Source organism: Aspergillus nidulans, chromosome I, assembly GCF_000011425.1.
Source record: "Aspergillus nidulans FGSC A4 chromosome I".
Classification (NCBI taxonomy): domain Eukaryota; kingdom Fungi; phylum Ascomycota; class Eurotiomycetes; order Eurotiales; family Aspergillaceae; genus Aspergillus; species Aspergillus nidulans.
The window spans coordinates 3065474-3076753 of NC_066257.1; the positions used below are offsets into that span (position 1 = coordinate 3065474).

Below are 11280 nucleotides of genomic sequence, written 5' to 3' on the forward strand. Positions count from 1 at the left end.
TACCTACAAGTACTACTGAAATTCTCATTTGACTTCAGGTACCGTAAACCCGAGACCAGAGGCCGCTGCGACCACTCCATCGACTCCTGCTAGTATTTGTCCTCGCTAACTATTATCAAACCGCCTCAGCCCAGAACAACTGATTCAAGTTCTCGGAGAGCTGAGAGAATATATGTTCATGGTCTACTTTCCCAATCACAGGATGCGGGCTGATTGTTCTAAATTGCCACGAACATCCGTGCTCAAGCGTGCCGGCAAATGCATCATCAATATACCCCGCGGAATCAGTCAGGCTGCCGAGCAGTGTCCTGGCGTGGCCACCAGTCACGTAAGTTCTGAATTGTACGGTAGCTCCTGCGCTGCACCATGAGTCGACCATTAATGGAATGTCATGATACGGGATGATCTCGTCTTCTACGCTGTGGTAAACCAGCACAGGAGCCATTGGTGCCTCTTCTGGCCTCCCACCGAGAAGATTCTCGAGTAGAACGGAGTGAATCGTTGGTTCGAGGAGCAGAGTGGGCCCGAGGGTTTGGATATCTGGGGATAGCATCGACTGGTTTGGCCAATTGGCAAGGTCTGCGGGAACGCAATGCGAGTTTGCGTAGTCCAAGAGTGCTCGGCCTTTCTCAGTGACGATTCTATCTATGATAGGTAGCAACTGTGTGCCGTATGCGCTCGGCTTGGACAGCCCATTTACGGCCGCTGGGATGAAGCCGCTATACAACTTTCCATCAAGATAGTAGAATGTCCCGGTCAGATTGGCAGGTGTGCCACCCATGGCCCAGCCTTTGACGTTTAACTCGGGCGCATAGACGTAATGGAGAGATGCTGCCCAACCAGTTGCAATGGCCCCGCCAGAGTATCCTGTTGCGGCGATCATAGGGCGGGAAGTCGAGAATCCGAGAGTCTCGTTAAAGTTGTTGACAGCACGCATCCCATCCAGCACCGTCATTCCTGCTAATCGGCCTGAGCCGAGGGCCGCATCTGGCCCTTCATGATCCGGAGAGGCAACGATATAGCCATGTAAAAGGTGGCGCTGGAGGAAGAGGAACTCGAACGTGGATATCAGGTCAGTCTGAGGGACGCCAAGTTGGTACTGGTAACTTGGGTCACAGGTTACAGACGCACTGTCATAAGCAGTATGAAAAGAAACATAACGGTCTGTTATCGCATGCAGAGGCTTGAATACCGTGGTGATCGACGCGATGGCTGATCCGTTGATGGCCGTGGTACGGTAGAGGAGCTGATGTGCTTCGACGGGATCTGGGACCAAACCGAAGAAGGAAGTAGTGACGAGGCGCTTGCGAAAGATTGTGCCGGGGGGGGCTCTCTCGAATCCAGGTGGAGGTTGGTAGAAAGGGTCGGTTCGAGGATCCTGGGCTGCAGGAATGGATTGTGCTACATCCAGAGATAGGCTCACGGCCAGTGACCACAGCAAGTGCCAGAGCGGAGAGTACATGGCTCAGGAATGTCTTCACCTGGGAAATAAGAGCTGATTGATAGGACTTTTCTCTTGGAAAGAATGCACAGATTACGTTAATGGGAGGTGCAAAAGGCCAAAGATGATTGGCAGGAAGCAGGTGCAGCCGTGAATTATGCCTTCCTCACGCATGTCTGAGGCGTATATATACAAAAATGGATGATGCTACATCAACTGAGAATCTCATAAATCACTTGCTTGTCTATGTACATTCAAGTAAAGAAGCATGCCATTAGGTTCTCTCCAAGCGAGGACTCGGCTTCTCGCATCTGGCGCAAGCGAGCCCGTATCGTTGCGGTCTATCCCGTGCAGGGCTTAGGCGCGCTCTGAGCGCAGCGAAGGCCTACTTTCAGTATGGTGATTGTCGTCGCTTGACTTACTCAGAGAATAGCACCGCCGAGAGAAGATGCTCCGCCTCGGTGCCAGGGGTTAGGCGCTCCATTTCACGATTATTGACATCTTCACAGCGACTACAGAAAGCGATACTGCTCTCGTAGACAGCGTAAGCCTCCAGTCTGGAGGTAAAATGGAACATAAAACCGTCTTTCTGTATCATCAGGTCTCGACAGACTTCGCTTTGCCCCAACGAGCAACGATGAAGATCCCGGCACCCCCGACGACCAGAAGCAGAGCTGATATGGTACTGAACCACCCAACGCCAATTGACTCTGCTGCCGGGATCGCAGTGGCAGATGCCACAGCACCGAAAATATACCTGATGAAGAAATTGCCTGCAATGAGCTCGGCGCTACGATCAGGCACGACGTCGAGACAATAGGTGTTGAGGCTTGGAAAGCAAAACAGTTGCGAGACTCCCTGGAAGAACATAAATATGACAGGCACCGGGAGGCCGCCAAACTCCTTGTCGACAGACCACCCGTAAATGAGCATACATGCCGGAATTACAATCCCAAGGAATGGAACCGCGGCATACAAGCGGTCTTCGGGGACAAATACCTGGCCGCGATGCCTGTACCACCGCGTCGCCACATAGTCCGCCCATCGGCCGCCAAAAAAGGTGCCGAGTATATACCCACAGCCGGGAGCCAGGTACAGAAGACCGGATTGGAGGGGCGTTTCCAGATGGAATCTCGGGTTTAGGACATATCGGATCGGAGTCAGGAGACCGTACTGGTTCCAGACGAGCGAACCGCTGGCAATTGCTGTCACCACCAGGCTCGGCCGTTTGAACGGTGAGATGACCCGCCAGGGATTGGTCATGGTGAAGAAGACTTTCACCTTCTGTCCCCGCATTAGGCCTTTAAGCGGACGGGGCGCAGTCTCACTGAGGGTCTCAGGTAGCAAGAAGAAGATCCCAAGCAACGATATTGCGGCGAGTCCCGTCTGGAGCCAGAAAATCACCCTCCATGTTGTATAAGTGACGATCGCACCCGCAAGCAGGGGTCCAACAGTGGGACCAACCAGAGTGCCCGTGTAGAACCAGGCTATTCCAGTTGCTCGCTCGAGGGGAGGGTACAGATCACGAATCACCGCAGGACCTATCACCAGAATCGCTGTACCCACAAATGCGGTAAGCATTCGAAAGACCATAAATGCAGCAATGTTCGGGCTCAGAGCAGTGCCGATAGAGGCGCCCAGGAAGATCAAAGTACTGGCAAGGCAGGACTGCAGGAGCAGTGAGCTTCTCGAACTGCAAGAGGGTGCCGGCACATACCATCCGCCGTCCAATCGTCTGGCACCAAGGGCCCCAGAAGCACGGGCTCAAGGCCATGAACACCAGATACAACGCATTGCTCAGCCCGATTATGGATCCAGTAGTTTTGTATGTTGCTGCCACGTTCGGAATAGCAGAGAGCACCGAAGTGCTCGCCATCGGGGACAGCAATCCGGTCCAAGATATAACAATCGTCATGACCATCTTCCTGCTTCGCGAGAACCTACCAAACTCATCCACAGGAGCCTCAGCGCCGCGCTCCTTGTCGGCCCCATTGTTCTTCTCTGGTTGGGCTAAGCTCATCGGGTGGGTCGGGTCCAGCTTCAGGGCTGGGCGAGCTTGCGAGAAAGTGGAAGCTGAACGGTCACGCAATTGCAGAACGAATTATGACAAAAATGATTTACGGAATTCTTAAATGCTCTCTAGTGACTCACAAGCGATCGGGTAGCAAAGCGTTCATGAAAATCTTGACCAGGCCAACCTCGGGCAACACGGAAAAGAATCCGCGCTGGAGGTCCCGTTTTCGGTCCGTTCAACCGTTCAACTAAACCAATGATGTTGAATACTTGAATAATTCTCCAATCAGCTGTCTCAATGCTATCAAAAATTGACAAGTCACAGGTCGGCGAGTATTCGAGATGATGCAGACTAGAAGACTAGAATCTTTGTTCTCGCCGCTCCTCCACCAGAACCAGGCCCTACGCTGATCCAGAGCACAAAACACCCTCAGAAGACGGTGTGAAGGCAGTGATCTTACCTGTGATTGAATATTTCCGTCTTAGAATGCCCATGATAGACAATTGGATGCTTTTCTCTCTCGTCCCAGCTCTCCAACAATCTCGTGCATTTCCTTAGATACAACAGCTGGACATTTCAAACAAAGCAGGTTTCATGAGGCGCACAAATCTCTGCAAGAAACTTGCAGAGGCATTTCCTCGGATTAATTGAGGCAATTGTTCGCTTGCCACTATCTTGGGTTACTACTCGTTAGCTGACAGTTGGTCTGAGAGGGGTGGAATAAATCCGGTTTCCTGCTCTGATTGATTTAAAAGATGTTCGAACAGAGCTATTGTGATGCGCAGCACTTGTTCGATGACATGCGGTAGACGAATGTTGGGACTGCGTCTAAGATGCTTGGGCATAGACGTCAATGAATCTTTATCACGGATCTCGAGGCAGGGCAGCCGGATTTTGACAACTGGGCGAAAACCACCTAGTTCTCAGACACCAAGTTCCCAAACATATCTCTTGTATCGAAGGCTAGCTAACCTCTTATACCGAACTTACGGTATCTATTTCAATTTTTGCTCCGTTATGTCCAATGGCTTCATCATTCCGTACCACACCGCCAGATTTGGTAAATGACGAGATGGTGTTCGTGGTTGTAACTGGCAACAAAAACAAGGTGGTGAATCATTTGGGCAAAGCAAGTGTGCATATCGACCACGTCTGTATCGTCTCGATCTGGCGTTCATTTCTTGATAGGTGGATTCCCGCCAAAGCCTATCAGCCCTTAAAATCACTCCATCCGCTGAACAGACATCATTTCTTCTCGAATTTATAACTATTAAGCCACACAAGTTAGAGTGCATGATTGGGAACGTGCTCCGTGGCTATACAAAGGCTAGCGGCATGGCTGAAAGCTTAACCAAGGGGTTGGTCTCGTTAGTCGCATTTGAGAGATAGTATACTTCTCTATCATAAATTGCTTTCTGGTAATCATTGGCGATTGAATAATGCTATCCAGTCTCCGGCTGCGTCATGTGGTTAAATACGGGGGGCCTTTCTTGGTATATTACCGTTAGATGAAACCCTAGTTGTCTCGTACGTCTTAATAATGATTCATGTTGATGAACCGTTCCTGATGCCAGAAGTGAGTACGTAGGTTCCACAGGTCAGACATCCTACAAACCCTTCTTGTTTTTGGCTTTATCTAGGCTACATCTGGGAGGTACAAAGATGATAGCTTGTATCAGACGCCACTAACAGATTTACGGGGACGGCGCGTATACAAAATCGCTGTTTTATCAGGTCATCAATACATTCGATATCCCAAATTACCACACAATGGCAGGTAATTCCCACATCAAGATATGAATAACATGTAGGTGACTAGATTTCTCAACTGCGATGCGGACCGGCCCGTGCCGAAAGTAGCGGTGGCTAACCAGTCCACGCATCCGGTTCAGTGAAGCTGGACTGAAAATAGTCATGCTAGTCTTCAGGCGCGATACTTTGTCCTCAGTGGCTGTCTACTCATAATTCTGCTGGTTATACTCCCCGCTGCGCCATCATAGCCGGCGCTTGAAGCCATTTTCAGATAGCGCCCAGTCACGGTAGGGGTAACGTTGGAGTACAGGAGACGGATTGCTCAGGAAATCGTGTCTGGGATTCCGATGGTTCTCAATGTCTCTGAGCCTGAGTTTGGATCAGCGGATGCCATTGTGATTGCCAGATCTGATAAGCACAGCACAATTGGGCCCTTCATAGTCTCCTGGGAGCAGTCGTTCATGCTCTCTAAAATGAGCATGCCTTAATATAACATCACTGTTCGCCAGAGACCGAATATATACTTATAGAAAATCACGATAACACTAGAAACTTTATTATTGGATTCCAGAACCGAGCAGGCCTATTACCCTAGACGTGGTGGCTTTGGGATCTACCTTATACCAGGCGTACAACTAGCCTAAAAAGAACATCCAAACCGAATGACGATACGGAGTTTCCCATTTATTTAATTCAAGTCTACAGACCATGAAACCGTTTGCGATATCCAATTCATGTTTGTTGTGGCATGATGCGCATGCTACCGGATTCTTTACGTGGAACGCAGTCATACCTGCTCTCTGTACTTCAAGCATAAGCTATAACAAGTTATTGTCTCAGTGAACCCTGGGCAGCCTTTCTGCCGCAAAGAGAAGAAGCCGAACGCTCTGAAAGAATTATATACGCAAGGATACCTGGTTGGATGACGCTGGCCCCTGTTGGAAATGAATACTACCAGCAAGGGCAATCTCTCCTACGTGTTATGCAGCTTCTCCTTGCCACCGTTTTCTGTCTTTGTGTGTCTGTCTCCAATGATTGTGATCTACAGCGCACTCGGATTAGGCAGCGAGCAGCTCATCACTGCTTGACGATTCGACCAACCTGCAGCTATACATCTACTTCAGCAAACAGACATGGCTATCTGATTGAATTAACCCCGGTTTCTATGTCCATTCTCTGCTTCTTCTGGATTGGTGGCAATAATTACCCTTCACATAGTACAGTTTGTGAGAACCGTAGATGCACCTATATATAGATATATATGTATATACAACACGATTACCCTCGACAACTACTCAAATGCAAGGATGACCCTCTCCGCAGCCGCGTCCGACGGCCTTCCCATGATGACCTCCACCCTCTTCGTCCGCAAGTCCATAATGATATTGAACAATGTCGCTAGATCGCTTCCTCCACCGGCAGCACGGTTTATCGAGCACGGGTAGTTCGACTCATCCTTGAACAGCCCGCCGAACGATGCCCAGCTGAGCGTTCCTTGAAGCTTCTCAATATTCTCACTCATTGTTTGAACTCGCACCGGCGAATCTTCCAACCACGCCGGCTCGTCGATACCAGAATGAGGAAGAAGCATGTGGTTCGAGTGGACAATAAACCCTTTCTGATTCACGGGGATCCGGGCGAACGTAGACGAGGTGAACTCGAGTCCGATCGCGGTCGTTGCATCGCCGATTAGAATGTGCGCGGAGCTAGCCATTCCAATCTTCTCAAGGTTCTCCACAGCTTGCAGTGCGGAGGAGCTCTCAAGCGCGATGCGGAGTCCCAAATGTACTGGGATCCGGGTCTTATCCAGGCCCTTTGCACGGATCGCGTTGAAACAAACACCCACACCGGTAGAATTCAGACCAATTTTCCCTATGATCCCGGCCTCAGTGATCATCTTGATGGTCGGGAGATCTTGCTGGATAACGGTGAGCTGGATTAGGTTAACGGCTTGTTCGGTATCCCACTACCACTGTCAGTTCTATGCAGACCGTAGAAGCCGTGGGACGTTGAACGTACATCCCAGTTCTGGCCCTGGAACGAATGCTCGCTATTCTGGTAATAGAGACTTGTGCACCCATCACTGAACCGCCCGAAGACGATTTCCGTCCGCACGTTGAGCGCAATGATGTCAATAAGGTCTGTCTTCGCACCATCCGCAATCCCTGTTCCAGTTAGCGTCTATCTACCTTGTTGGAGACTAAGAGCGGTTGTAGAAACCTTTCAGCTCTTCATAATACCGCGGCCACCGATGCTTGATCAACCCATCGAAATCCCGAGCTAGTTCCTGTACCTGAGGCCAGTCAAGATTGCTATGCTTCGCGAACATCTTTGCATAGAATGCTATCGCGCGGCATATTTCTTCAGACGCTTGAGAGCCATGTTTATGGCCGATCTGCGCCCTGTCAGTAGTTATCGCTGATCGCCGGTTGTTGGCGAAAGTACCTCGTACGGCGTGCCGGAGCAAACGATTTGCTTGACGGCCATACTTATCGAAGGAGCTTGAAACCGACTAGAAGTTTGCGACGGAGACCATGCAAAGCAAAATTGATTAGTGAAAAGATCACGAAGATTGCAGAGATGCCCCGGCTATTCATCTGCCCCTCATTCGGCCGACATCAATGCGGGGTACGGTCTTTACCCCAATTTGGAGATTGGGAGATTCATCCTCCCCAACCAAACAATAGCGAGATTCCCTTACAGTACTGGACTGAGGCTCAATGCTGTCCATCTCTCCACAGAGTGGACTTTGAGGATCTTTCAAACTAAAACCCCGGTTGAGCCATCCGCAAAACAGGTCGAAGAATCTGATTTGCGCCACCCTCACCTCTCCCTATTTGTTGGTATTGCACCCTGGGACAAGACCATCAGTTAGTGCTCACTGAGTGACTCTTTAATATGCTAGTTGACTCTAGACGGGCTTACCAACAGCTCAGAAAAACACCGACCGATTGCCCAAAATTACCCGAAGCTATTATTGCGAATGGTATGATAGCTCAAGCTTATTCCGGATTTGCAGCGTTGTTTACTCAAGCCCCTCTATTCATGTCCATATGCATTGGCTAGATAGCCATTTCTTCTATGTCGAATTTGATTGGTTTCCCCCACACCTGTTTTCTTGCCGACCCTGGGACTTCTGTCAACGCGGACATAGCCGTCGCACTCCTCCAATATCCTGTACCTGGTGCTGCAACGTATTTGCCAAATGAGTGTACAGTAGATACTTCCGACAGTAATGCTCATTGCGAAACATCCGTAATGAGATACAGTTGATGGGCATTTTTAGCACCCTCAGCCTACGTAAATCGTCCTTTCTCCAAATCCAACTGCCATGACAGCCTTAACCATGCTCTAAGCGCGACCCATATTCGGGAGATTAACTATCTCCGATAACCCCACTGGATTAGACCTATATCCGATTTGGCCAGATGTTATAGCTAAGCTTCTTAAAATATCACGGCTGAGCTTGAGGATCCATAGATTATGAGCCTATTAGGGCTGTATACTGGCCCTCCTGATCAGGATCAACACATCGGTCTCTTTTCCTTGACGGCTGATTGGGCACCTATAATTGCCTCACGGTAATCTTGTCTATTTGATATTAGTACAAGGAAACTAGAGCTGCTTATGGTTCCTAAAATACTACGGCTGACTATCAGTTCAAAAAACGCACTGTCTGACTATTAAGGACTCTAGCCTCAAATATAAGGCCTTGCCCCTCACAAGGAAAAAATAAAGTGCGTTTACAATCAATCTAGTTCCCTATACCGCATTCCGTGGCTATTTTTAACATGTCTGTCTCCAAATGTTGTATTTCCGGCTTCACCTGGTCTGGCACACCGACGGGCCGCACCGGCAAGGTTGCTAACAACGACGTCTACATCGCCGGCGATGGCACGGACGTCGCAATCCTCTTCATCGCCGGCCTCTTCGGCTGGACATTCCCCAATGTCCGGCTCCTCGCCGACCACTTCGCACGTGAAATCGGCGCTACCATCTTCGTTCCTGACTACTTCGGCGGCGAAGTGCTGGACTTCGACCTCCTCGCGGCCGAAAAATTTGACCAGGTCGACCTCAAGGGGTTTATTGCTCGCAATGGCCGCGAGCAGCGTGAGGGCGAGATATTCGAGACTGCACGCGCACTCAAGCGGGACCTGGGCTTCAAGAAGGTGGGCGCAGTAGGATACTGCTATGGCGGATGGGCGTCGTTACGACTCGGTGCGAAGGAACATGCGGAACAGGGAAAGCCCTTGATCGATTGCATTTCGATCGGGCATCCTTCATTGCTGACGAAGAAAGATATCGATGAGGTTTCTGTGCCTGTACAGGTTCTGGCGCCGGAAATCGACCCTATGTACTCGGCCGAAACGAAGAGCTATACGTTTGAGACACTGCAGCGGCTCAATCTGCCGTTTGACTACCGGCATTTCCCTGGTGTTGCCCATGCCTGCTTCATTCGCGAGGATGAGAATACACCTAGCGAGAGGGATGCTATGGTCAAGGGGAAGAATGCAGCGGTCGCCTGGTTTACGCAGTATCTGAAGGATGCGTAGGGAGTTATGGGCTCATGAAGTATGCAATCCTCGAAATCTAAACCCATAAACGAGGTCCGAAAACTCAAGTCTAAGTGACTGAGTATCATGTCAAAATTTCGGTCCGGCTCAGGGTCCATGGGTACTGGTTCATGGTGTCATCCAAGTAGCAATGAGACCTACATTACTTTAAATTTATCGAATGGTCCTCAAAGCTGACATTTGTACACGGTAAAGTAAATGAAAGATGAACAATCTTAACAGGATTGGAGTTTTGACAATCATGAAGGTACTTGGAACTATAGTAAGTTGAGCAGCAAATCATTATTCCATTGTGATAGCAAGGACTGTATCTTTTGCATATGGCTCTTCCCAATCAAGCTGTGGCTGAACCGCCAGCTTGTATAAGGGAAGATCGACTGACTGCATCTCCTTCCTAATGGTTACGTTCATTATGTGGTGTTCTCAAAAGCTGTATCCTTGACAAACTCCTAGGAGACCTTGCGTCTCTCAAATGGTCTGCCGATCGAGTTATTGATAGCTTCTACCTTTGTTAGTCGGCCTACATCGCAGTCCCGTTAGAGATCCCTTAATATGGATGAATGCATCCCACTTACCTATAAAGTGCGTGAAAACGGAAAAGAGCTCATGAAACCCGTAGCCTCCAGGGCTCAATATGAAGCTTTATCATACATTGCGGGAGCCGCCGAGCGACTTAAAACGTATTCAGATCAAATTTACACATATATATGAACATAGGTCACCTAGAAATGGTACACTGCTGCTACCTTGTCATTAAGAGCGTCGCGCTCCTTCTGTCCCGTTTGCACCCTATCCTAGTTGTCATGATAATGAAACAGCGTGAAGCGTCTTTCGTGTACCTAACATTGGATCTGTCGTGACATGAGATTTTTCAAGTCTACGGCAGGGGTGGACGAGAGTACTTCCAGAAACTCCATGAATTAATCAGATTCTAGATGCCTAACTTTGCGGTTAAACAACGGAGTAGATATGCGGTCAGTCTATGATTATCACTCGTTTACTCGATCATTAAAATCAATTAGATTATATAAAGAGAAACTAAAGGTAAATAATCAGTACCTGTCCTCATCTCGACTGACCAGCGGCGACGTAGTATACGTACAGGTCATCACATCGTAAAGTCGTCAGGGCCATCGTCTCACCTAGCGGAAGCAGCTAAACCGACCAAAGGAGATCCTGAATGGAGCTCGGCGGATCCCGTGCTTATCGGCGATAATACCGCCGTCTGAACAAGGCACGTTAGCTGCAGCTGTCATATTTCAGAATGTGAAGTCTGATGTCTTACTAACCGGCGTGCCTTCCACCCCAGCGTTTAGTCCAGAAGAAAGGCATATCTTCGACTGTGCTTTCGTGCTAGCTTTCAAGTACAATCAGAGTTCTTTTCTTTCTATTAATGACAGGAACAGGTAAATTGAGCGCCCACGGGGTGTTAAATAAGTGGTATTATGTTGGGGGATGACGTAGCTAACTGTACGTAGGCCAAGATGGATCAGCGACCG

At 49.2% G+C, this 11280-nt stretch overlaps 4 protein-coding genes across 4 annotated transcripts, besides 1 other annotated feature; 1 reads left to right on the forward strand and 3 right to left on the reverse strand.

The window, feature by feature from the left end:
* Positions 1-11280: part of a sequence feature (contig 1.112 1..353724(1)) that runs on past both edges of the window.
* On the reverse strand, positions 116-1462 carry ANIA_06773 (uncharacterized protein; the record flags this gene model as incomplete). Its single annotated transcript, XM_659285.1, has 1 exon — positions 116-1462. The coding sequence occupies one exon, from the start codon at positions 1460-1462 to the stop codon at positions 116-118; it is 1347 nt and encodes a 448-aa protein (XP_664377.1).
* Positions 1994-3584, reverse strand: ANIA_06774 (putative MFS transporter). Its single transcript, XM_050611113.1, has 2 exons — positions 3159-3584; positions 1994-3109 (listed from the first exon to the last, which is right to left on the reverse strand). Exons 1-2 carry the CDS (start codon positions 3459-3461, stop codon positions 2039-2041), a joined length of 1374 nt encoding a protein of 457 aa, XP_050467168.1. The 5' UTR covers positions 3462-3584; the 3' UTR covers positions 1994-2038.
* Positions 6463-7772, reverse strand: ANIA_06775 (protein aatB). Its single transcript, XM_659287.2, has 4 exons — positions 7653-7772; positions 7428-7602; positions 7227-7372; positions 6463-7173 (listed from the first exon to the last, which is right to left on the reverse strand). The coding sequence occupies exons 1-4, from the start codon at positions 7692-7694 to the stop codon at positions 6499-6501; spliced, it is 1038 nt and encodes a 345-aa protein (XP_664379.2). The 5' UTR covers positions 7695-7772; the 3' UTR covers positions 6463-6498.
* ANIA_06776 (dienelactone hydrolase family protein) lies at positions 8999-10047 on the forward strand (the record flags this gene model as incomplete). Its single annotated transcript, XM_659288.1, has 3 exons — positions 8999-9561; positions 9761-9779; positions 10045-10047. The coding sequence occupies 3 exons, from the start codon at positions 8999-9001 to the stop codon at positions 10045-10047; spliced, it is 585 nt and encodes a 194-aa protein (XP_664380.1).

Bases quoted from the DNA above. Each gene is read 5' to 3' on its own strand.
- ANIA_06774 (XM_050611113.1), bottom strand. From the start codon at position 3,461: ATGAGCTTAGCCCAACCAGAGAAGAACAATGGGGCCGACAAGGAGCGC. The intron at 3,110-3,158 runs GTATGTGCCGGC...CTGCTCCTGCAG, and splicing joins AGACGATTGGACGGCGGATG to TCCTGCCTTGCCAGTACTTT.
- ANIA_06775 (XM_659287.2), bottom strand. From the start codon at position 7,694: ATGGCCGTCAAGCAAATCGTTTGCTCCGGCACGCCGTACGAG. The intron at 7,603-7,652 runs GTACTTTCGCCA...GACAGGGCGCAG, and splicing joins GCTCCGGCACGCCGTACGAG to ATCGGCCATAAACATGGCTC. The intron at 7,373-7,427 runs GTTTCTACAACC...TAACTGGAACAG, and splicing joins GTATTATGAAGAGCTGAAAG to GGATTGCGGATGGTGCGAAG.